This window comes from Leishmania braziliensis, chromosome 33, assembly GCF_000002845.2.
Source record: "Leishmania braziliensis MHOM/BR/75/M2904 complete genome, chromosome 33".
NCBI lineage: Eukaryota > Euglenozoa > Kinetoplastea > Trypanosomatida > Trypanosomatidae > Leishmania > Leishmania braziliensis.
Genome location: NC_009325.2, coordinates 1,313,900 through 1,340,353, shown reverse-complemented (window position 1 = coordinate 1,340,353; position 26,454 = coordinate 1,313,900). Strand labels below are relative to the sequence as shown.

Here is a 26,454-nt window from a genome sequence, read left to right as displayed (position 1 = left end):
AGAGCGCAAGGAGTGAGCGCTAGGGTTTGCACAGGGACAAGTGACGAGCCGCAGTTTGGTGGGATGGAGAGCCCTACAAGTTAGGCTTTGTGAGAGCACGGTAGAAGAGCTAGAGGGGTTGGAGACACGCACACACACGCACACACACACACACCGTGAAAGCAAGACCAAAAAATAAAGTGGGCCGGAGCGGAGTGAGAAGAGTGCAAATAGAGAAGAACGGAGAGAGAACGAAGAGGTTACACATACTTGGAGCGCCAAAAAGCGGAGCAGTGGGTGGTATGAGTGAACGGGTGCTTGCGCATGTGCGTAGACGTTTGGTGGCGCACACACCTCCACTGAACGTGAACACACCGGTACCCTGTTCATACTGGCTTTAACTCGCACTGGAAACACCCAAAGTAGGAGAGAAGGAAACGAGCGGATCAATGGGAGCATTGTCTCTTGCACAGGATGAGGAATGCAAGAGGGGCGGCACAGGACCGCGCCTCAGGTTCTCCGAGAGATTCTTCAGTTTCTCCGCAATACACGCCACCGTCCATGCAAACACATGCCTGAGATCCCTTGTCCGTGTTGCGTGCATAGGAGCACATGGTCCACCGCACACGCAGTACGACCAGAGACAAGCAGGGGAGAAGATCAACTAACTCTCATGTTTCGATATTCGCCACTTTTACCGTTTGCCTTTGAGGAGCAGAGCGGTCAACATTACGCAGGGGGCTTGGACCTGCCGTGCGTGTGATGCCGCCACAGGAAATGGAGGGAAAGGGCAGAAGAGAAACGCAGAAGGAAGTGTGGAAGAAGGAGAGAGAGAGAGACATGCAGCGGTACACCGACGCACCCCCCCCCCACACCCACACACACGAGAAGAAGAGCAACTGCAAAAACGCACAACCAGCAGAGCATCTCTGCAGCGTTTTACGTCATTTTGACAGGGACACCAACAAAAAGGGAAAAAGAAAAAGCGGAGAGGGCGCGCCACCGAGCAACTGAGCATTGGAAAAAGAGAAGCGACAGCGCTCACCTCTCCACAATCGAGAGAGAAATACTCGCGAGGTAAAAAAAAAAAAAAAAACAGAATAAGGGGGGAGAAACAAAAAAAAAAAAAATAGGGCACAGAAGTGAAAGCAAGGCAACATGCACGTAAACGACGACATACACATATCAGCACATCAAACAAAAAGCCTCGCTGAAGGTGATGGAAAAGAAAGAGAAGAGCTCCGACTCGCACACCTACACAGATGAGTTCATTACTGAAAATACCACAGCAACAAAAACAAATGGGAGGGATAGCGAGAGGCTGGCCGTCGCGGTGGAAGACAAAACTGGTCACTTTTCTCGAGCATGGGGGTGAAAAGGCAGAGCATCGATCCTGTGCAGGCGCGCGCACACGGAGAGAAAGGAGAAGGGAACGCTAGACAGGCAAACAGAAACACGAACAGACACACATGCACGTCCCTTCCCATCCGTGCACTGCCGCCGCCACCTCGTCGCGCGCCCATGCAAGTGCTCGCTTACCCTCGCTAGCGTGAGAGAGGGGAGAGGGGAAATGGAAGAAGGGAGAGAGAGAGAGTCACACCAGTGCCATTAGCGAGTCAGCACATTCCTCTCCATCGATCCGACCTCCGGTCTGCGTCACGGATCGCACCGCTTACACCGAGCCCACTGCCGGCAGGAACAGCGCGCGCCATTTACACAGGCGCGTAGATATGCGTCTGCGCGGTGCTTGTGCACCGACGAGAGTGCGGCGCCTGCCCCTCCAGCTGCCGCGCTCACCGAGGGGAGACAGAAAGGGTGTCGGGGGAGCAGACCGTGCTAGAGGGACGTGGTCAGTGGAAACAACGCGATAGGGGGGTCCATAAGGTCACCAGGGCCCCCCCCCTTCACAGGGGAAAGGAGACTAGAAGAAGTATCGCTGACAGGCAGCGCAAAGATGCGCTGCCACAGGACAGTGGGAAACTCCATCGTCCCCCTCCCACCGACCCTGCCGCATCGCTAGACACGGAGAGACGCGCACAAGGGTGAATATAGCAAGCACAGGAAACAGCTCGCGCAGAGACCGGTGGACACCCTCGCTGGCATGGAAAGGGGAGGAGGGGGGAGCGAGCGGGGATCCGTCGCCGGCATTCTCTTGTACAAGAGGGCCGCCCTCCGCACCGCATGCATGTCAAGAATAAAAAACAGAAGGGGAGTCGCGACACTTTCTCCATCAAAGGAAGAGATGCGGAGGCTAATAGGACGCGTGACAAGAACAGCAAGGAGGGAAGTCCACCCGCGCACAACGGAAAGAAAGGAGCGACGAGAAAAGAAACGACAGAAAGAAAAGAAGGAAAGAAGTCACAGAGAGCACGCACGCACGCACGCCCACGTTGTGACTTGTCAGCCGACCATATCGAAACTGCAAGCCAGCGAAGTTTCTCTCAGCGCCGCTGAAACGGACGTAAACACAATGAGAAAAAAGGCATACGCGGGCACGGACACAGAGAGAGAGAGAGACATCGATGTCGCACAAAACGCACGGATTGCCCACGAGACACCCAGAAGACTAGTGATAAGAGACGAGAGCAAAGAATAAAAGCATCTGTCTACAAAAGCCAAACACAACAAATGAAGAAATAAAAACACAGGAGGAGCAGAGACATCACACGTAGACGATGCGCTGTTTGAGCCAGTGGGTGTACGCGTGTGTGCAGGCGTCGATGCGTGTCTCTTGCTGCAGAATTCGAAAGTTACGTAGATTTCGCTCATAATGACGACCATGCTGATAATCTGCAGGTGGCACAAGGAACCCAGGCTGCACACATTGTTGCGCATATGTCCACGTCCGTGTCTGGGTCTCGCTCGGTATGCCTCTCAGTCGATCATCATCGTGCGCATTGGTGTTCGCGCTGCTGGTACTCAGCATCAAGGATCGAATTTGGTAGCCTGCACTGGTGATCGGGGGCAGGTTTCCCCCGACAGAGATGAATAAGCGAAAAAAAAAAGAAGTAAGACTCCCTAAACATGCGCGCACAAAGTCATTTCACGCTGCTATTGTGTTCCTCCTCGATCCTCCTTCCTCGTCTTGGTTGCCATGCACAGAACAGCCATCACGCCCATCCGGAGCGAGGGGCTCTCATTACTCCATAGAGAGAGAGCGGGAAGAAAAGAAGGGAGGCCAACGAGGCGGAAGGAGAAGGACCAATAGAGGAAGGTGGGAGCAGCAGGAGAGTGACAAGCTCACGACAGAGGTAAGCGCAGGGGCTGGAAAGTAAAACGGTCTGTTCACATACACACACAAATCCATGCACACATAGGAAAAAAAAAAAAACACACGAATAGCGCGAAGAATAACCACAGCCGTCACAGCCGCCAGACCGGGCCGCAGGGAGAAAAGCACATAAAGTGTGCCACAAGAGAAGCGGAAGGCCAGCAAAAAACGAACATGCACACATCCAGACAATGAAAGACGCGAGGGAGGGGGAGGGGAGGAACGGCACCGCTTTTCCCGTTGTGCCAAGAGCAAATAAAGAAAGGAGGGGACCACGCCGCTGAAACGTAACGCCAGCAGAAGCAAGAGAGAAAATGAAAATAAGTCGAGACCTCTACGTGTGCCTCTTCACATAAAGGAGTATGGTCGGCTATGCATAATGAACTGGGGGTGTTCGTGGGGGAGAAGGGGGAAGGAGTAGAGGAGTAGGGGGGGGGGCATGCGCCACGGACGCGCACACATGAACACAGATACACCTGATGAGGCACATACGCGTGCACGGCAGCCCCTCAACTTGCGCCTGTTAGCCCAAGAAAAGCGTTGAAGGGCGGGTGGCCAGAGATGCAGAGACCACGCACCCCGGAAAGAAACGTCGGCAGAAAAGACACACACACACATCAAACGAAGAGAAAAAACACCGAGCACGTTCCAACATCAAACAATAGAAGAAGGCAAACAAACACACACTTCAACTCTCTCATACATCGGCGGACACAAGGGAAGAGGACAAAAAGTACGGGTAGAAAAAATATTCAGCTAAAGACGTCTGGCTGACATGAATACGCTACTAGAGGAACAGACGTGAGGGACATCATGAGAGGGAGAGGGGGACACAAAAACTCATTCGAAGAAACGCAGCAGCAGCAGCAATGACGGCAAAAGCCGCTGCGCACCCTGTCGATCGAGTACAAACGCAGCTGTACGAGTGCGGACTCCCTTCCGTGGAGAGAGGCAGGTGGTGGGGGCCCATACCCACGCATCCGCATATGGGTGCGCACGGACACGATCAGCTCATACGTGCTCGTACACCCACAAGCGGTGCGTGACACAAGCAAACCGAAATGCCCACATCAGCAATCCATCAGATGTACACCTCCAAACAACATACGACCAGGAAAAATTACAATGACTCTCCTTACGCAAGAAGGGGAAATACAACCCCCCCCCGCTCACCGTGGTGCGCTCTTCACAACTTAAAAGGCCTCCACACACACACACGCGCGCACATACTCGCCGAGAGAAATAGGGAGACGCATGCACCATGGCAAATGCATTGTGCCTTCGCAAAAAGGAGAAAGAAAAAGAGAAACAAAACAGAAAATAAGTGGAAAAAATGATTCGTGTGATGTGTGTGGAGGGGGGAGAAGTGCAGCGCACGACGGAAAGGATGTGCGAGGGGCGAAGGAGACACTAAGGGCGAAATCAATCCGCCCGCCTCGCCTCCCTCCCCCACACACACCCGGACACGGGCACGGGAAAACAAACATAATTGTGTAGAGAGAAAGAGAAAGTAACGCATGAAGAATGATCAAAAGAGAGGAGGAGAGGAGATGGTACGCAGGATGACACAGTCGTGGGCAGGGTCCATTGTCTTTTCGCTTTGCCGCTCCCCGGTGCCGTCTGCCTTGCCAGGTGGTAGGTAAAGTAAGGAGCACACGCACCGCTACACCGCAAATGACGATTACTATTTCTGGCCTTTGGAGGATCTGTGATGATGCTTGTGAGAGGAAGATGACGAGCTGCGCTTCGAACCGGAGCTGTGACGACTCCCGGAGGACTCAGAGTCGGCGCTAGCGCGACCACTGGAGTAGTGCCGCCTCCTGCCGTCTGTAGAAGTTCTCCGGTGACCAGAGCTGTGACGGCTGCCCGAAGACCTGGTGTCGTCAGCCTTCTTGCTTTGCTCGCTGTTCTTCTCGCTGCTGTCAGCGCTCCTCCGAGACTTGTCGACCAACGCCCCACCGGTGCCTGGTGTCGCAAGGCTGCGCGTCTTGCTCGCGCCAGGGGTGAACCGGGTAGTGGCGGTGGCAGCGCCGTAGCCAGACGACCCGATACCGCCGCAGCGGCGGCGGTATGTCTTGGGGTCGTGGTGTTCGGGATCTGCAATAAGGGTCTTGTACTCCGTGTGAAATACCTCCATGCTTTTCTTGCTGCGCATGATCGCTTCCCTCTCTGTCTCCGACTTGGCCGCGGCTGCTTTGACATCCACCTTCCTCAGGCTCTCCTCGGCAAAGGCGATAAACTTCCTCACGCTGCACGTCCGCACGCTGCGGTTTTGCATCGCATTAAGTCGGTTCATCAGCTCGACCACTTTCCCGACGTTTGCATCACCCTGGATGATGTCTGCAAGGAACAAGGTGCAGCACGGACCTCCAAAGGCATACTCAAACAGCTCATGTGGCACGTCTGGCGCCTTGTCGAGGATGTCAGTGAACACAGTCGGGTCCATCGCACTGGCAGCCAGCATCGAGCTTGTGTACACATCCGTGGTGGTGACACCTTTCATAACGGCCGACGCAACGATAACCGTCTTCTTGTTCGGATGCTGCTTTATAATCGCTGGCACGTGGTAGAGAGCGCTGTTGATAGTGGACTCGAACTGAAGTGGGGTAGGTTGCTTGATGATCGTCGCCTTGTACACGGTAGGGCCAAAGAGCGGCGAGTACGCCACGGAGAGCTTCTGCGGGGTCTGCGCCGTCGTGGTTGCCGAGTCCATGCTAACCAACAGATCTGCGAGCAGTTCGTTGCCACCAAGCAACGTGACGCTGAGGCTCACCTCGGCATACTTGTACTTCTGTGTGGCGACACTGAGGAGGGAGGAAACCATGTGCTTGTAGGACAGCCATAGTGGTTGCTTGCTCAACACGTTCACCTCGTTTGGCGAGACGGTGCCGACAATGGCAGTGTTATTACCGTTCTGGAATAGCGTCTGCACCTCTTTCACCTGCTCCGAAGTCGTGCTGCGCCAGTCCTCTGGGGAACGCGTCACCACCTCTAGCGCGGATGCCTGGGTGCCACTGGCAGCGTCCACAATGGACCTGCCGTCGGGACCAACACTGAAGGTCAGCGGAAGCTTGTTGCGGACCTGCGGGCTCGCCATGGCGACCACTCGAATCGGGTTCGATGCATCACGACCCTTCTCCGTGGCGTGAGCGTTGAGGTCGCGTGAGGAGAGCTGCGGCGTGTTCAACGTGTGGCTCAGGGTACGCTGCGACGAGTTGGGATACGCCACCGGCACAGTGTTGCGCGGGTCCTGCAGCATAGCGCGCCCGTGTGCCAGCATTGCATCAACCTTCTCTAGCACTGCTGCGTCCACATTCGGCTTCTGTCGCAACTTGTCATTCTCACCGGTGGCGAAGGCGATGAACCGGACGAGGTTGCCGCTGCGGGGCATCGAGTTCGGGGAGTTGCGGATTGCGTTGAGTGATGCCAACGCCTCCGTCGCAGTCGAGGGATCGGCGCACTTGGGCAGACACAGCACCGCCACGGTGCGGCACGCGCCGCCAATGCAACCCTTGATGAGGGCTGGTGGCAGGTTGGCGTCGTTGCAGAAGGCCTCAAAGAAAGACTGCTGGCCCATCGTAACGTTGCTGATGAGGAAGAGAATCGAAGAGAGCAGCACGTCGATGGGGCTGTCGCTCTTCTGTGCTGGTCGTACCTGCTTTACGATAGCCTCGATGACAACCACCTTAGCATCAGGCTTCCCGCATGCCGCAGTGATGGCAGCGTCGACCTGAGGCATGCCCATTGCCATGTTGCGCACAGTGACGACTCCAACGTTCAGAAAAGCGGGGCCGAACACCGGATGCGAGCCAACCTCAAGGTTCGCGACAGCACCACCCTCGACGCAGTCAATCACCTCCGTGGCACTGTGTAGCGCGCAGGCCGACACACGAGCGTCGTAGTAGCCCAGCTGACCGTGACTCGCAGCTGCCTTCCCCGTTACCGAGAGTGCTTCCGCCAGCACCTGCTTTACCACCTCCGCCGCCATCAAACGGGACTCCGTCGTGCCGTCCGTCGCGAGCAGCAGCGCCGTGTTGTGTCCAGCGTTGACGCTGTGGTACACGCCCTGGCAGTGGGTGTTCCGCTTGATCGCGTCGGCGGTAGCTTGAGCGTCAGGACCCGTGCGCAGTAATTCATCGGCAGCCATCGCTACTGGCGGGTTGCTCGAAAGCATCACCGTCGTTGCCGGGTTCGCGGCAGCAGAAATAACCAGCAGGGTTGCCACACCGCTCTTGCGCTCGCCGTGCTGCCCCTCCGCACCGTCGGCTGGCGTGGCCACCGGAAGCGGTGCACCATGGCTTCGGTTCGTCTCCGGGGGCACCTGCGGCGGCGCGGCGGCGGCGGCAGCTCCACTGAACAAGGCCGAAGGCCGCTCCACGAGACTGGGTGAAAAAGCGTTAGTAGAGGCGGGACCATTCGGGCCAGTTGCCTCGCCCATGCCGTTCATACCAGTGGGGCCGTAGCCGGGCCGCAGTTGGTAGCTGCTGCCCAAGTCGGACATGCCAAAGCCTCTGGCACCGTTGTACTGCGAATTGCCCATGTCGTTCTGGAAGTGATCGCCGTAGGCGCTGCTGAAGCCGTTCGGACCGAACTGGCTGCCAGGGCTTGTGCTGTACATTGACCCCATCGGGCAGCCCATCACGCCCATCGGGCCCATGGCGGACCCCATCGGCATCCCCATGCTGTATATGGATCCCATGCGGCTCTTCAGACCCCCCATGCCGTACAGCGATCCCATCGACCCCATACCATACTGGCTGCCGTACATGCTGCCGAGCAGCGAGGCTGGTCGGGACATGTTCATGCCATACGTGCTGCCCATACCGTACATGGAGCCCATCAAACCGCCCATACCGTACATACTGCCCATGCGACCCATCATCATCGACCCTGGAACGCCACCACGGAAGGAGCCGGTGCGGAGAACGCCGCTGCGATATGCGTCGTGTGCAAACGAGCTGCGGTCAACGTTGAAGGCGTAGCGCGTCTGATCTCCCACTGCATGGGTGAGCATAGGACATTCACTCGGGAGGTTGCTGTTCACACGCTGGGGATCAGACGCCCCCAGCACAGGCCTTTCCGAGTGCTGCACACCCTCTGCGGCAACGGATGTGAATGCTTCGCCATGGCGCACGCGCTTCGCGTAGGTGGGCTTGTTCGCGTTGGTGTCGTAGTTTGCTCGCTCCACTGGCTGTGTTTCCGCCTGATGGGCGGACAGATACCCAGCTGGCATGCCAGAGGGGTCCGGACCCGCATGTTGACCTTTCGCCAGCGACATACCTTGCTGCTGGTGGTCAAACGGTGTCGGTGCACCCTGCCCCGTCATCGACGCCCCGGCCGCAATAGCTGGGCATTTGGCCGGTGCGAGGCTGTGTGTCGGTATCCCAACCGCCTGCTGCATCGCTGCGTGAACCTTTGGGCACACAAGCAAGACACAGAGAGAAAGTGAATATGTGTGAGTGAGGGGGGCAGAAGAAGGAAGCACGAAGACACCACCCCTGCGAACACAACGAGGCAGTGCAGCACGCCTGCACAGTACGGCCTTGGCTATCAAGAATGGGTTAAGGGGGTGTGGAGAGGGGATGCCGAGAGCGACTCAAATGTTGATGGTCTGCGTGTGGGACGACTTCGATGTGTGGGGGATGCTCAAGGATAAGCAAACACGTCACACCTATGAAGGTGGAAAATGGAGAAAGAAATCGCTGCAACAACACTCACAACCACAGCGACAGAGAGATGGAAAACAGAAGAGATCTGTGCGGAGCTGATCACCACTTTAAGTAGGTGAGACGGGAAGCACTGCGATGTGCGGAAGAGGAAGACACGCAATACTGCGAGACATACCAAAGCAGATGAAGAGAAGAGGGGAGGAAGCAGCAACAGAGTTAGGAAAAGAATGTCAGAAAACCGTCTTTGCTCAGCAACACTGTCGCTACTGCCCTTCATGTCGCCTTCCTCACACATACACGTATCTGCACTTGTGTTGGTGTGTGAACGACGACTGGGAAAGGTGAGAGGGCAAAGGCTTCGCTTCCGCCAAAATCTAAGCAGAGTCGATCCAGGGCCACTCCCTCTCGTCTCTCTGCTCAACAGTCACACTACCGTCTAATAATGTCAGTGCACGCAGGTGTGCGGGAGCGGGAGGAACGGAGACAATGCAGAGATTAGTAGACGACCCTTTCTGCCTTTTTTTTCTTTGCTTCACTTGAATGTGAGATGATACAACAACTAGCGTTATGTGCTTGTGCAGGTGTGATCTATGGCAGGGGGGCAGCGGTGCAGCGACAAAGAAAAACTACGGGAACAGAAATAGAATAAAAGGGGCAAAGAGCGTGGTCAGTGAGGCGAGCAATGGAGAGACAGGAGTGACAACACTGCTTCACCTGAAGGGCTCACTCAGCACCACGCTCACATACGCGTTGAGACACATGCGCATTGCACAAGTACACACACACACACACCAAAGACGAAACGCTCCCGTTAGAAACAACACCACCGCTCACTTACGCTACGGGAAAGTCGGAAACCCAAGCAGCACATAAAGAGAGGAAGAAAGAGAGAGGGAGGGATAGCGAGAGGCTGGCCGTCGCGGTGGAAGACAAAACTGGTCACTTTTCTCGAGCATGGGGGTGAAAAGGCAGAGCATCGATCCTGTGCAGGCGCGCGCACACGGAGAGAAAGGAGAAGGGAACGCTAGACAGGCAAACAGAAACACGAACAGACACACATGCACGTCCCTTCCCATCCGTGCACTGCCGCCGCCACCTCGTCGCGCGCCCATGCAAGTGCTCGCTTACCCTCGCTAGCGTGAGAGAGGGGAGAGGGGAAATGGAAGAAGGGAGAGAGAGAGAGTCACACCAGTGCCATTAGCGAGTCAGCACATTCCTCTCCATCGATCCGACCTCCGGTCTGCGTCACGGATCGCACCGCTTACACCGAGCCCACTGCCGGCAGGAACAGCGCGCGCCATTTACACAGGCGCGTAGATATGCGTCTGCGCGGTGCTTGTGCACCGACGAGAGTGCGGCGCCTGCCCCTCCAGCTGCCGCGCTCACCGAGGGGAGACAGAAAGGGTGTCGGGGGAGCAGACCGTGCTAGAGGGACGTGGTCAGTGGAAACAACGCGATAGGGGGGTCCATAAGGTCACCAGGGCCCCCCCCCTTCACAGGGGAAAGGAGACTAGAAGAAGTATCGCTGACAGGCAGCGCAAAGATGCGCTGCCACAGGACAGTGGGAAACTCCATCGTCCCCCTCCCACCGACCCTGCCGCATCGCTAGACACGGAGAGACGCGCACAAGGGTGAATATAGCAAGCACAGGAAACAGCTCGCGCAGAGACCGGTGGACACCCTCGCTGGCATGGAAAGGGGAGGAGGGGGGAGCGAGCGGGGATCCGTCGCCGGCATTCTCTTGTACAAGAGGGCCGCCCTCCGCACCGCATGCATCTCCTCAGTATATCCACAAAAGAGAAAACAAAAACGAGTTCGGGGAGGGGAGAGGGAGGAGACAGAAAAGGCTCCGGCAGACGGTGTTCACCCGGGGAGTGGAGAAGCGTTAAACGCGGGGCCTGAAGGGAAAAAAGAGTGACGTGGAAAGTTAGAGCGACAAGTGGACGGCGAGGAGGAAGGGGGGAAGCAAGGGTCAGCTGGTGTTGCCGAGAGGAAAGGAGGAGGGGGATGACAAGCACACAGAGGCAAAGCTACAAAAGAAAAGAAAATGGGTGCGAATTGCGGGCGCACGAAGAGAAACGCAAATCAAGGCACATAGTCGTAGCGTCGACCCTTGTAAGCGCCCTAATCCCTCTCTGCGCTGTCGTCTCAATCCCCACCAGAGTCTGACAAGACACACATGGCCAACGGTACGTCACGCAATGGACTTCGAATTCAGTAGTTTTGTGAAAAGACGCAAAGGGGAAGATTTGTTAGCAGATCCGGCGGCGTCGCTACAATCATCTCGTTCGCAATCTCCAGCCGCTCAAGCGACGGAGTGTCACCTGTCGGGGTGGCAAGGAAGGCGTCAAGCTCGTCAATCATGTTTCTTACGCAGTGGACAGACCATTGGCTAAACTCCTTGCTGGAGGACGCGGTGGAGTGGCGGCGGCGCTGCCGGTGCCTAGTGGTGGCCTTGGCGCTCAGCGCTGCCAAGCTGTCGTACTGCTCCAGGAGGTAGACCAGGAAGTTGCGCACGTTGCCGCAGTTCGGCGTCACGTTGGTAATACGCCGTGCGCGGCTCACAGCTCGGAGCCAGAGGGTTGCGCGCGAGTCATACTCGGAGAGGCAGAGGCACATCAGCGTGCGGGTGCGGCCCCCCAACGCATCACCAACCAGTGACTCCAGAAACCCCACTGCATTTGGCCATCTGGAGGGAAGAAAATCGGGTTTCTGATGTCGAATGGGTGCGTTCGGATGCACGAAGCCCTCGTCTTCCTCGCGCGTCGGCATGCGGTACGCGTGGCTGCGCTGCACGAGGGTGTCGAGCACCATGTACTCAGTGCCAAAATAGACGAGCAGAAGCGAGGACACGAGCACGTCAGCCTTGTACTCCACAGAGTGGCTGTGCCGTTCCTGACAGCCAAACCTCTTGTCGCTTGTCGTGCTCTCCCATGCACTCAGGCGTGCACTGCGCATGTCTGCACCCCGGCAGATAGTCTTCAGCCGCAGCGTAGCGAAGCTAGTGTGTACTTTGCTCAACGCAGCGTTGCTGAGCGTCGACTGATTCGGCACGCTTTTGCGCCGGGAGGAGTGAGTCGAGATGTTCAACCGCAGAAACCCCAGCGTCAAGAGGCGACCAATGGCACCCGTTTCGGCAGTCGCGTCGTCGATTTTCACGGAGCGCAGGCCTTTCACGACGGTGCCAAAGAGCGGACTGCGCGCCAGCTGCACTGAAGAGCGGGGTGGGCCTCGCTTCAGTGCAGCTGGCGATGCCCCTTTCCGCTGCCGCCTCACGCCCTTCTCCAATTCTTCGTCGTCGCCGCTGTCGTCATTGTCGTCGCCGTCGGATGAGCATGCCAGAAGGTCTAATACTGCCACACCACCATTGTCCTCGTCATCAGCGACGTCCCCCATGCAGATGTGCAGTTCAACTCGACTGGCCGAGTCATGTAGTCGCTCGCGCAGCATGATCATCGCGTTCTCAACCGCCCCCACCGTCACGTCGAGCGAGTGCGTGCTGCGGCCGTTGCCGTTCCCGAGCAAGAGGCAAGTATTGTGCCCCGTCACCCACGTCCGCATCAGCATCTCCAGAGCCACGGAATGACACTCCTTTCTGCCAGCAAGACGGCTAAGCGTCTCGTCCAGATCAAACTTGTGGAGATACTTGTCAAACTCTCCAGGGCGGGAGTTCGTTGAATGAACCTCACCTGACTTGTTCAGGCGCTCCTTCTTGTCTGGTAGTAGAACAAAGGACTTGAGGTTGGATGGCAGCCCACCGCCGCTGCTGCTCATGGCACGATTGCTCATGCCAACACCGCCACGAATGCCAACCCCCGAGTCGTCGCTGCCGCTAGTGTCCTCCTCGTCAGCGTAGCTGGAACCGCACAAAAAACGAGAATAAGTGCCGCCGCAGCTTGTCCTCAGTGCCCGCCTCAACTCATGAGCCATTCTACCGTTCGCCAGAGACACTGCCTTGTCCTCCTCGTACACACGCACGCTGAGTCCACTCACGACAAGGCATGGTTTCCGCACCGCGTCCTCATCGACGACAACCAACACGCACAGTGCGTTCGAGCGCATCATGAGATGGGTGTAGACCTCCTCCGCCGACGGCATCATCTCCTTACCCTGCTCGCGCATGGTCGGGTTGCGAAACTCAAGCCACGACGACATGGACACCCGGAGTGACTTGCAGTCGGGTAACACTACCTCCACATTCTCCTTGAGACCCATACGCCGCCGCCGGTCAGATTGGGAGCGAGTGGGATCAACAGCTCCCTTTCCGCTCTCTTGGGAAGAAGCAGGCCCGTGGTCGTGCACCTCCTCTCGTGGCGGTGTCGCCTTCCGCGCTGTGACAAGTGGTGACGAAATGGAGGTGGAGATGACCGGACTCGAAGTCTGGCCTTCGTCCCTCGAGTCCAGAGGAAGCCTTTTCAGCAGTTGCTGCTGGGCGCCCTCATTTGCTTGGGGTGACAGGCGGGACAAGTCTTCGGTAGCGTGGGCGGCACCCTCTTCCGCGGAGAGGCCACACGAGGTGGCGAAGGGGCTCGTCATGGGGGCGGCCGTGGGTGAAGCCGTGGCAGTCGGGGTGGAAGCGGTGAAGCGTGAACTTGCAACGCCCATGTAAAGCCTGCTTCGCCCAACAGCAGCGGAAGAGCTCGTCCCACAGTCCGCAGGTGAAATCTGTGATGAGCAAGCCATCTTCTTCCTCCACTCACAGTGAATCACCAAGTTATCATCCATGGCGTCGGGGTACGGCTCAGCCCCTAAAAACGACTGCTGCGGTTCGCTGAATTCTGCACAGGCGCGCTGCGGGGAGGAGCTCGACGTCAGGTCTCCCGAAGAAGTGCTGGTGGTGCTCGAGGTTGCGCCGATCGCCGTGGCTGATGTGCTGTGACTTTTGGTCTGACGTGGCACGCCTGACAGACACTCCGTGGCGACGTTGTCAGGCCCCGGCAGGAGCGCCAGCCTCCTGCGATGTCTGCCGAGTGCGCGAAGGACCTCCGGCGGTTGTCCGGCGCACGAAGTCAAAGTATGCTGTCCGACAGCCGCGATGGTCTGAGGCGACAGCACGTGCAGCGTCGCCGTGGAAGAAATAGGCGCCACAGGAGAGGGTACGCGCAGTGGTGCGTCGGTGGTCCTGCGAATAGGAGGCACAATGGAGGGCAGGAGAGGGGCGGTATTGGCTATTAAGACCGCTGCAGGCCTGTTTACAGAGGCGGTTGTCACTGTGCTCGCACTCTTCTTCAACAACCACGGCGCAGTCACACCTCCCGCGGTGGTGGTTGTCGTGAAGGCCAGCTGGTGCCCGTCCAGGAGGCCGTTCGACATAGCAGGGGTGGTCGTGTGCGCTTTAAACGCCACTGAACGAGTGCTGTTAGCGTAAGAGGGACGCCGTGGTGGCTGCTGGCGAGCGCTGCGCGCTGCCAGAAATGTTGATACCTCAGAAGACGGCGCACCGCCGTCCGAGGCGCGACAACAACTTCTCACGAAGATATTCTCCGCGAAACCAGAGGAGTAGTGGTGCGACAGCGGCTCGCTCAACTGGCGAACGGCAACGTCGACAACGCTACTGTCATCCGCGACACTCCTTATCGGAGTCGTCGCACCAGTCTCCACCTCTTTCATGGTGATGCACACATCGGTGGCGGTGGTGGTGTCTAACGGCGGCGGTGCTGTGGTAGCAGCACTATTACACACCTCTACTAGCGGCCGCGCCTTAGCCTGGGAGGACGCATCGTTGTCGGTAACTCCTCGCGACAGGCGGGAGGCAAAGGTAGAGGGGGCACACTGCGCCTTTGTAGTGATACCGGTGCCTACTTGACGCTCATTCCACACCGCCTTGGGGTGTGCCGTTCGTGGGAAATAGTCGGCCGTTGTCAAAAATGGCCTATTCGACGACTCTGATGCGACATTAGTTGCAGTAGCGTTCGGAAGCTCTGCAGAGCGACGCTCATCGCCGGTGGCGAGCACCATAGTGCCGGTCGAATGCACGCTGAGCGCCTCCCTCGTCGCTGGTTGCGACGTCAACATCCACTCGCCGTACTCCCAGCTCTCTGGTGCTACCACCCAATCACAGGATGAATCGACGGAAGCGGACCCGCTGCGTGAAGCGGCGCAGTCTCGCTGCTGACGCGCAAAGGTGCTGGCAGGTGCGTCTGGGAACAGGGTGAGGACTGAGGTGTTCAGGTAGTGTATGTCCTGCTGTGGTGCACGCCTAGTGAAATGGCTTCCGCCGCCGATGCTGTCTCGGTCGCTGTCCGCACGCGAGCTTGGGTGCACGGCACCTGCTATCGGCATCGACAAAACGTGATAGAGGTCATCGAACTCGGCTAGCAACCGTGACGGCGGAGAGGTCGCCACCGTTTCTGCACGGGCCCGCATCATTCTCGTCGCCGGTTGCACCAAGGATGGTGGAGCTGCTCCCTCTATTCCGAACGCAGGAAAGAGCTGCTCCTCCGTGTCGCCGGCTCGCTCGCTCGCTTGGCTATCAGGCGGCCAAAACGTGCTTATGCCATAGCACTTCTCTGTGAGTCGCTGCGCCATGATGCGTTCATGGGTAATCTCCGTTAGCGTGTTGTGTCCGCTGAAGTAGGAAGAGCAGACGGAGGAGACTGCCTCCGAATACGCGGCATCCTCGTCGCGCGTCCCTGTTTTCGTATTCGCCGACGCACTTCGCCTGCAATTGTGCTGTGCATGACATCTCGCCTCTTCGGTATTGTCACTTCTGCAAAAACGTACGGGGCTGTTAGAACGCGCATCACCATCCTCGTTACCCTGCGCGAGCGACAGACCGAAATACTGCTCATTTGCAAAACACTCCACTGCCTCCACCGAAGTCCTCGCCGGCTGCAGCTGTCCATCATCGCTGTTCTGCTGTAGAGGCGGTGGTGCATCTTTACTCCGCGGGCGCGTCGCCGTTTCCATCCAGTGATCCCTCGCCTCCGCGGTGGACGTGTCGGACATGCAACTCCCTTAGCGACTGGAAGCGGGGGTAATGGGACGATAACGAGTCGTAGACGCGGTCGTACAAACGAGCGGAAAGGCCAAACCTGAGAAAATGAGTAGGTGACGACGGGTGACTGCGCGAGAAAAAAAAATGAAGATCGAAGGTTGACCAAATACTCTGAAATAAACACACAAAGAGGGAGATATACCAATGTAACGCACACACCTGCACTGACACAGAGAGAGAGAGAGAGAGACGGCGCGAGTACAGAACAAGAAGAGAGGCTCCACGCCTGAAGTGGAAAAAAAAGTGAGGAGATCAAGACAGGCAGTAGACGCCCCTTTTCTTTTCCTTCTGTTATGAGGGTGATTCACGCAAGATGTACATATACCGATAAGGTTGTAACACGCGAGACACCAACCAACGCACAAACCAAGCTGCAGACTCGAAATGTGGGAGAAGAAAAAAAAAGAGAGAGAAGATCCAACGACAATGGAGAGAAAGGGCTGGATTGAATACACGAAAAACGAGCCGAGAAAGCACTGTGACTGAAATCACCGCCTTTCGGCACCAAAGAGTGCCTCGACAGAAGCAAACAGAAGTAGAGAAAAGGGGAGAGGCGCACAGCGTGTTACAGCCGAGCAAATGAGGCGGCAAAGGCACAGACACACATACACACAGCACACACCGAGCAGTAAGTATGTCAAGGAAGAGCAGCCATAAATTATGACTGAAAAAAAAAAGGGGAAAATTGACCACCAGAGAACAGAAAAGCGATGAAGAGCAGCTATGTGTATATATGCATGTATGTGTATGTATATGTATGCATGTTTGTATACTTATGGCAGGAAGAAAGATATAAAAGGAAGCGGCAGCGCGAGTGGCAATGTCGCCGCGAAGCAGTGAAAGGGAAAGGAGGAGAGAGCGTACGATGTGGGTGGTCTGCTTGTTTTGTTTTTTTCTTTTAATGGAAGGGAGCCCTATTAAGTTGAGAAGAGCGAAACAAGGATGCAAAGAGGTGAACGAGGGACACGTAGTAAGCGGAGGAAAGCAAAGAAGAGAGGAAGATGGTACGTCTGTGACGAAGCTTGCTGCTTCCCTTCAACTTGGTCGTACGCCTTCCTCTACCACACGGCACAAAAGAGGCAATCAGAGAACACGCACGCACACTGTATACACGCACACGAATAGAGAGAGAATAAAAGGAGCCAAGTGAGCAAGAGCCGAGGAAACACGGAAACAGAAAGCGAACGTGTCCTTCACACGCTGCGTGTTTGTGAACGCTTACCAAGTCGGAGGGTGTATGGGAGGGGTGTATTCAGAGTCAATAAAGAGGAGCAGGGAATGCACGCAAGAAAACAAAAATGCAGGCTTGTGTGTGTGTGTGTGTGTGTGTGTGTGTGGGTGGGTGGGTGGATGGGTGGGTGGGTGTCGAAAAAAGAGAGACACACGAGAGGTTCAGGCGCACTTCTACACAACAGCACAGCAAGCAAAAAGAGGATCCGGTAAAAGACGAATGGCGTTGAAGAAGAGCAACACCGAGTTCGAACCAAAAAAGGAGACCAAAAAAAAAAGATCAAAGCGAAACAGATGAAGGGTTGTGGATGCGGAGAGGGAGGAAGGGAGAAGACCGCACAGCACGAGACGAGATAAAAGAAGAAGCCAAGAAAAATAAAAGAAATAAAATCTGAGCGGGAGGACAAGACGAATAGGTGCAGTAAAGATGTAGATGACACACGCTACGACGCCACGGAAAGCTCCACGCAAGGGGAGGGAACAGGGAATCACCTACACACATGCAAGACGAAAAGTGCGGAAGCCACGCGACGAGTCAACGGGAGAGATGAGGCCGATATCAGAGAAAAAAAAGATGGACAACATACGTCGCTTAGGATTGGGCTCGCGAGCGGTATCAGCTGGAAGAAGGCGAAGACGAAAAAGAGAACAATGGAGAGTAGTACTTTGTATGTTTCACACCATCGAGAGGTGTATTGGTGTGTGCGTATGTGTATGTGTGTGGGGGGAGGGGGGAGGGGGGGTATGTCGGTGTTTCTTTGTTACGAAAAAAAAAAAGGAAAGGGGGAAAGTGAAGAGAAGGAGAAACTACGCGCCAAAAGATGGTTCGTTGGGGGTGTGGTGGTGCGTAAGAGAGCGAATGCCTTGAACGATCGAGAAAAGACAGCGGAGAGACAGTCAAACAGAGGCGTATAGTCCACGTGAAAGAGGACGGGAGAAGCAGACGCCGGCAGCACGGAAAAAAAAAAATGAGGGAGCAACGAGAGCGGGAAGAGAGATGAAGAGACGCAGAGAGAGTGGGGGAACAGACACACAAACCGTGAAAACCAGACAGCGGAAATGAAGAAAAGGCCACAGAGCGCAGGGAAGGAAGAAGCAAAGAAACGGAGAGGGCTGAGAGGCGCCAGAGAAGAGGGAAAAAAAGAAAGGAAGTCAGAGCGCGTGAAGTAGAGTGGGAGTAGGTGGGTAGAGAAGGGAGCAAAGGAGAAAAAAAGAGTGACCGGAAAGATGAGGGAAGACACACACATAAGAGCCAGGCACAAGAAGAGAGAAAAACAATAGTGAAAAGAAGCAAAGCGAAAGAAATCAAACAGGGGAAAAAAAAATTGCAATGGAGAGGAGCACAAAGACGCACAGGAGATAGGAAAGAGGACAAGAGGGAAGGTGGTGGTCTGATAGAGAAGCGCAGCAGGAAAAAAAAAACGGAGGCGACACACTGAATGAGTCAACGATATGGGCGGAAGAGTGCCAGGTTGGAGGGGAGAAGGGGCGGGCAAAATGACCCACGTCGGATTAACAGCGCCAACAGAGGAGAAGCGTTAAAAAGAGCGAAGCCCTAACACATACATACGCACAACAACAACAACAACAACTTGTTCGCACTGCTATGAAGCAGTCGCGGAGGAGCAGATGGAAGACCGAAGACCGGACAAAGGAGGAAAAAAAACTTTGAAAACGCAAACACGCAGGAGGAGACACAATGACGGAGATAATAGTAAAAAGACTTCACCCAGAATGGCAGTAGTCACCAAATTGCACAAACGCACGGACGAGGGACTATTCTGATTTCGACGATTTCGCGACCTCCCGGGGGGAGCATAAAGAAGCCCGTCACAACCTCACGTCTATGAATGGCGTACAACGGAGAAGGCGAGAGAGGGCAGTGGGAAAAGGTGGAGGATAGAGGGAAGGAGTGGTGTATGTTCCGTGCATGTGCCCACACGCACGCATCGCTCAACCCTGTCCCTTCGTGTCGCAACTCGCCTGTTTTCTAGTTTCCCTGGGAGTAAGACAAGCACGGTGGCGGTCAGCGGCAACGACCAGAAGAATGGCACGATGCCACACAGACTGTGCAGTAAACAGCGGGTGCGCAGAGGGGGTGTGAGAGCAAGGGAAAGCAAAAGAGGAGGAGGATACGTCCATGCGTGAGGGAGTGAGCCACATGTAGGAAATGGCAGTGGAACACGGTAGAGAGAGAGAGAGCGGAGCAGATGATGGTATATGCAAGGAATGTAGATGCCAGAGAGAGGGAGAGGGTGACCAGCAGATGTAGTGAAGAGGCAACCATAGAGTACTGAAGGATTCGATGCAAAGGACTACGACTTGTGCATTTCTTGAGGTGATAAAACGCTCCCTGTAATAAGGTACAGGATGGAACACAGGACTGGGAAGGGCAACAGGAAAAGACAGTAGGGAGCCACCGTTACGGCACCTCTGAACTCGGCGATAACGAGAAGGTGCGCCTATCCTATGGTTGTCGAGAGCCGCCAGCACATCTTTGACCTGAGTATAATCGAACGGGAAAGCGCATCGAGTCGGGTGTTGCGATCGAAGTGCGAAGCAACAGGAGCAGCAGCAAGGAGTCGATACAAGGTTTCCATGAGAGAGATCCGCCTCATTGCACGGGTTGCAACGGCATGGAGGCAGTCTCAGGCTGACGTCCTCCTTCCTCATCCACATCCACTCATACCCCCACACACACACACACTCCCTCAGTCCCGCCTTCTCTCTGTGCTTTCTTTCGTTTTTTTTTTGGACGATGTTTTGCCACTTTTTTGTCGGTAGTCGTGATGCCTCACACACACACACACACATCGCGCTTCGATAAACATGCGCGCCCGCACATCTACCGTAACGGCAAAACAGACCCAAGGGAGGGAAACGGAAAAAAAAAAAGCGAAAAGGAAAGAAAAAAACGAAGGAAACCCAGACAACGTCAACCAAACAAAGAAGAGGGGAGGTGACACGCATCTGAAAATGACAAGCAAACACGTGTAAAGGGAGGGGGAAGGAGCATAAACATCGATATGCACGCTGGCGCACGAGCTTTCACAGACACACGGGAGATACGGAAGACAAGGCGAAAGAAACAAACAAACGCAAAAAGAGGACGAGGAAAGCACGCAACGCACCTCCTTCTTGTGCGGGGGTGTGCCTGGTTCCACCTGTGGACTTCCTATGCAAAGAGCCACATAGAGGAATGATGAACGCAAAAAAAAAAAAAACAGTTGAAGGAGAGCGCGCGCACGCGAAAAGAAAAAGAAAACAAAAGAACGCAACCATCAAGTAAAGAGGGGTAAAACAGGTGAAGGGGGGCAGTCGGGGGGGGGGGGGGGGGAACGGGGAACACTGTGCATGGGTGTACATGTTTGGGTGTGTGGGTGTGCGTGGGTGTCTTTTTCCCCTTTTACTATGGCCGTATGCGCCGCTTACATGTGTGCCTTCTGTCTTGTCGGCAGGCAAACTGTTCTTGCACAACATCACTCTTCCTATGCTTCGCTTGTTTTCGCCTCTTTTGTTTAGAGTGGACACTCTCCCCCATCCCACCTTCTTCATCAGCTCCCTCTGCTGCACTCCCCCCCCCCTTCCTCTCATTCAACCAGTCTTTTTTGCCTCCGGCCTGTTCTACGTGACACCTCCTGTTTCTTGTTACCCTTGACGATCCCTGTAGTGTGAAAGAATGCGTGGGCGCCACTATCGCAGACCGCCATCAACGACAGAAAAACAGAGACGAAATTATTGACTTCGTCTTTCAACAGAGAGAGAGTGATCAGACCGAATAAAATGAGTATACACTGAAAATAATGTTTAATAGAAAGACGGAGAAGGATATGCTGAGAAGAAAAAGAGAAGGACAAGGGCCGACGAACAAGTACGAAACCCGAAAGAAAGAGAAACCCAACGCATGTTGATGCCAAAACATGGATATAGGAGTTCAGCTTGCCCGCTTGCACATTCTCATCCGCTGCAGACACACACAGAAACAAGTGTGTGATGATCCACTTCCTCCCCCCCCCCGGCTGTTGTGCTCTCCCTCCTCCGCCCCACACACTTTCACTACAAAAAAAAAAATAGACGTATGGAACATAACACAAGATAATGTAAAAGAGAAAATGGATCAACTATGAAGCAGGTAACGGTGGCACAGGAAAAACCGAGACAGGAGGAGGAGGAGAGAGCACGATGACGCTCAAAGGGGGGAAAGAGGGGAACAGCATAGAGAAACAGGGGCAAACTCATGTTTCTTACATACGCACAGAGAGAGAGAGCGCGCGCGCGTGGGGAATAGATAGACAGAAAAGGGCAAAGAAAATGGCCAGGTGAGAGAAGGAGGGGCTGTGCATATCTGAGTAATGCGTTCTTGTCGTGAATATGATTGTGATTCCATATCTTCTCTTTGTTCCACAACTGTACGATGATGGTAAGCAGGTATAAGAAGCAAAACAGCAGAAACCGTACTAAGGACGGGGGAAAGAATAAACTCAAGGGGAGGCTGGTCGAGGGAAGCGAGCACGCGAGAGCGAGCGAGCGAGATACGACTTGGGATGTTGTAGAAGAAACACCGAATATGGTTACATATTGCAAGGAGAAATCATATATATATACACATATGCAGCAACACATACACAATGTGAATTCATACACAACAAAATGGTTGTGCGTGCAGAGTCGGGACTGGATAGGGGGTGAGGATGACGACGTTATGGGTGTTGATGTCCATGTGCGTGTGTGTGCGTGTGTGTGATTGTGTGTATGATGAATCAATGGGGTGAGGCAACAAATAAAACTCGGTAGCGGAGCTGAATGGCACCCACGCATGGGAAAAAGAACGAGTGGCAGTAAATCACAGATGCACTATCGCCTTGTTTTCCAGCCTCTTGCCAATCTCCCTGACATCTCTCACTGCTTCAGATGCGCGCACATGAGCGCACAACCACGAGCATACAAGAAGCAAAACAAACAAAAAAGAAGAATAAAAAATATGCACACATGCGTGAAATACCTTCACGAATAACAGCACAGATGGAGCACAGAGAGCGAAAGAAAGGCACATGATGAACAGCAAAGGAAAAAAAAATAGAGACCGAGGACATCACGTTCAACAGGGAAGTGCTGCATACAAACGAAAATCTGCGACAGCAATGCGAGAAAATAAAGGGCAGGGCTACTCTCCTCAAACACACCCCGCACATACATGCGTCTCTCTCCGTAGGAGTTCCCTTGAGTGAAAGGACTGACACGTTAATGCGCACACTCGTGCGTGCGTTGTGTGTCTGCTGGCAAGGTAAGAGGGGAAACTTGTCTCTGCCTCTCGTCACTTGCGATGCACAAGAACTCCAAACGCAGAAAGGAAAAGAGGAGCCACGGCAAAGGAGAAAGCGCGCAACAAAGAATAGCACAAGAGCGAGTACTGCACAAACACACGAGGGCAGTCGAAGGACAACAATCACCATCGCCAGGATGAACGACGCGCACAGCGATGGCGAGAAAGAGAGAGAAGCACACGCGTCCAATGAGATAAAGAAAGCGACAGCGTAAGGATGAAAAGCAGAACGATGCAAGAGAGAGAGAGGGAGAACAGAGAAATCCACAAAGAAGAGAGGGGGTTTAGAGACAGCAAAGCAACAAAAGAGGGGGTCGCATGTGCTCTTTTCGTTTTGCTTGTTGTACTTGTGTGTCGCTGCGTGCTTGGGGCCGTTTGTGCCATCGCAAAAAAAAAAAGACGGTGTTCGAGGCCGGTCATAACGCGTTGAAGATGACGGCTGCGACACCCGTCCACGGACACACATGCCTACAGACCCACACAGACGCAAGAGTGTGTCATGCATACAGCACACTACACAGAGAACCCAATAGACAAGCAACGAGAAATTCACGAAAATAAAAGCACTTACATAAGAAGAGCAACCTGAAGCGGAGATGCAGCGCAGAGGGGAAGAAAGAGCGCTCGACATCATCTTGTAGAGAAGGAAAACAAAAACCAAAGAAGAAACACATAAAAGAAGGGCAGCGAGACATACGGAAATCAAAGCGAAGAAGACCAGAAGTGAATGGGAGTGATAGTGGTGGTGATGGGGGCAGGGGCGAAAAATCAAACACAGAGAAAGCAGCAAGCGCAGTGGTGCGGTGATGGAAAGACGCAGACATCGGTACATCCAAGGTAAGCTACTGTGGTGTGCATGACTCTCGATCAACCAGGCGTTTGGAAAAGGGAAAGGACCTAAGAGGGCTTTTCTTTTCTCAACCTGAGTATCTGGTGTGCTCGATTCCCCTGTTGAAAGAACTTTTAGTAAACCCTCCCTTTTTCCGCAAGAATCCCCTCCACGACCGGCGGCCTACTTGAGCTCTTTTAGGCCAACACGCACAATCTGTACACACTTAGAGAGTGTGGGACGACCACACACACACACCAAAAAAAAAAACACACGGCCAGTCTCACGTAACGCTGGCGAAGGCACGCACTGATCGAGATGGCCATAAAGCAATTTTGGAGAGAGACTCGCGAAGAGAGAAGAGAGATGCACATGATCAGAGACCTGCTCGACTGAGACGCAGAAAGAAAATGAGGCCAAACCCGTCTCGCGTGTGGGGATAGGTCAGACGTGCTACTGAGACGCACACACACACACACACACACACACACACACGCACACACATGGAGGTCCCCACCTCGTGAACAGTCAAACGCACACAAGAGAAAGGGGGACAAAACGCCGAGTGACGCGGCTCCCTCTTTCCCTCTCACCCCGCCCGTTTCTCATTTCGTGTCTGCACACTTCATTGTCTTCTCTCCTTTTGTGGATTTGCTTGTGTATTGAATTCTCTACACGTACGCCTTCGGGGCGACCGCCTTCGCGTCCTTCTCGATGTCCTCAGCGTCCTTGAGCATCATCTCCATCCGCTTCAGCATTGTCTCGTAGTTTGCCTTCTTGCTCTCTTCCGTCGACGAGGCGACCTTTTCCTTGCACTTCGGGATCTCTTTCTTTGTATACTCGATGAAGCGCTTCACGTTGCCGCTGCGCGGCTCGGTGTTCTGAACCTCACGCATTTCCTTCAGCGCATCGAAGACCTTGGCCGCTGAGGTGTCGTCGTCGCTGACGAAGCCAACGCACATGGTGTGGCTGCCACCACCGACGGAGTAGCGGTAGAGGCGACACGGCTCCTCTGGCTTCTTGGCCTTGAGGCCGGTGAGATGCTCCACGTTCGGCCCAACGTGCGTGACGTTCAGCGAGGAAAGGTACACCATCGCCCCTGCGCTGCTCTTGCGGCACTGCTTCAAAACTAAGTAGCTGCAGACTACCTCGCCCTCCTTGGCCCGCTCCATGCCCTCCTTGAGCACCTCCTCCATCGTCTCCTTTGTGTTTACCTCCTTTATTGTCATGTTATTGAGCGCCGGACCGTACACCGGCGATGACGCAAGCGTAAGCTTCTCGAAGGTGGCGGCGTCCTTCAGCAAATCGCGACCCTGGTCTGCACCCTCGAGCGCCGTCATTGTGATGTAGATGCTGAAGTACTCGCCACTGGCGGCCAACTTGCCCGTGCACGTGGACAGGTACTCGCGCATGAAGTCCACCGCCTGCGTGCTTCGCGTGCCGTCGCTGCCGATCATGATGGTGGCGTTATGGCCCGACACCCACTGATTGCGCACCTCCGACAGCGCGGCCGCCTCCACTGGCTTTTTCGGGTCCTCGATGAAGATGACCTCGTCAAGCTTCGTCTCCTTGCCGTCCATGATAACGGTATCCACGCCTTTCCGAGTCACTTTCGCCTCCTTGCCAGACTTGTAGACAAGGGCAAGACTGCGAATTTTGGTGCCGCTGAACTTCAGGAGACCATCCGGCTTGGCCACTGGCGCCTCGCCATCCTTCTTCTCGCCATCCTTCTTCTCGCTGTCCTTCTTCTCGCTGTCCTTCTTCTCGCCGTCCTCCTTCTCTCCGTCCTTGCCCTTGACAATCCTCTTGTCAACTTCATTGGCGTCCTTCTTGTCCACGAGCTTCGCCTCCGTGGACAGCTTCTTGTCGGCGCTCCCCTTCTTGTCAGTGGCTTCCTTCTTTTCCGTTGCCTTGGGGTCCTTGGAATCAGTCTTGGGCTCCTCAAGCTTGATTTCGCGGCTCTTGCCGTCCTTCTTGCTTCTCTCCTTGTCGTCAGCCTCCTTGGCACCCTTCTCACCGCCGTTGTCCTTGTTGCTGTTCAGCGGCTTCACATCGGCGCGAATCAGGTCATTCTTGTTGAGGAAACTGCCACGGCGAGACGCCATATCGACCACGCTGTGGTAGCCACCGCCGTACAGGCTGCCGCCACCCATGCCGTACAAAGACCCCATTCCCCCCATACCGTACATTGACCCCATCGGACCCAGCATGGAGCCCATCGGGCCACCCATGCCGTACATTGACCCCATTGGGGCCCCCATGCCGTACATTGAACCCATCAGCGAGGCCGGACCGTACATGCTGCCCATCGGACCACCCATGCCGTACATGCTGCATATCGGACCTCCCATACCGTACATGGAGTCCATCGGACCACCCATGCCGTCCATGCTGCCTGGACCACCACCAGCCATAGAGCCGTAGCCACCCATGCCGTTCTGACCTCCACACATGGGGCCGAAGTCGCTGGGCATACCCATCTGGTTGCCGCCCATGCTGCCGTAGCCATTCGTGTAGCAGGGGCCCATGAAGCCAAAGCCGTCCATGGCATTCTGCGCGCCGCCCATCGAGCCGTAGCCGCTCGACATGCCATTCTGGTTGCCACCCATGCCACCCATGCTATCCATGCCGCCGTAGCCACTCACAACACTGTGGTCATGCATGCCCTTCGGGGCTATCCTCATCGAGTCTCCGATGGGCTGGATGCTCGACGGAGCTCCACCCTGGGCGACACCGTTCGGCTTAGGGGCAGGGTTCGGTGCAGTAGCAAGGGTATTGTCCGGAGGGGCTCCGGCGGTGGTGGGAATCGAAGACAACGTTCTGCCGACCGGAATGGCGTGAGAGGCGGTGGGCTTCACATTGCTGCTCTGCGTCGCGGCAGCCCTGGGACTCGAAGAGGAGCGACTGTGTTCCGCCGAGGACCGGCTCGAGGAGCGGTGCTTGGCAGAGTGCGACAAATCGCGATCCGAGTGCTTGCTGCTCGGTGCGCGGCGGCCCGAGCTGCTGCTAGGCGGACGCTTGACAGAAGGGGGCCTGCTCTGGTTGAAAGAGCTGGTAGTCTTGGTAGAGCTCATGGCTGCTTATGCCGTGACGCGGATCTGTCGAACTGGGGGAAGAGGGAGGGGGAGTGTTCGGTGATGCTCTGTGTTGCACCTG

General features: G+C 55.3%; 3 protein-coding genes across 3 annotated transcripts; all 3 read right to left on the bottom strand.

Moving 5' to 3' along the window:
* Positions 1–4,934: 4,934 nt before the first annotated feature.
* Positions 4,935–8,651, bottom strand: LBRM_33_3260 (conserved hypothetical protein; the record flags this gene model as incomplete). The annotated part of the gene is made up of 1 exon (XM_001568042.2): positions 4,935–8,651. The coding sequence occupies one exon, from the start codon at positions 8,649–8,651 to the stop codon at positions 4,935–4,937; it is 3,717 nt and encodes a 1,238-aa protein (XP_001568092.2).
* A 2,482-nt stretch (positions 8,652–11,133) lies between these two features.
* LBRM_33_3250 (hypothetical protein, unknown function) lies at positions 11,134–15,288 on the bottom strand (the record flags this gene model as incomplete). The annotated part of the gene is made up of 1 exon (XM_001568041.1): positions 11,134–15,288. One exon carries the CDS (start codon positions 15,286–15,288, stop codon positions 11,134–11,136), a length of 4,155 nt encoding a protein of 1,384 aa, XP_001568091.1.
* An 8,681-nt stretch (positions 15,289–23,969) lies between these two features.
* Positions 23,970–25,925, bottom strand: LBRM_33_3240 (conserved hypothetical protein; the record flags this gene model as incomplete). Its single annotated transcript, XM_001568040.1, has 1 exon — positions 23,970–25,925. One exon carries the CDS (start codon positions 25,923–25,925, stop codon positions 23,970–23,972), a length of 1,956 nt encoding a protein of 651 aa, XP_001568090.1.
* Positions 25,926–26,454: the final 529 nt, after the last annotated feature.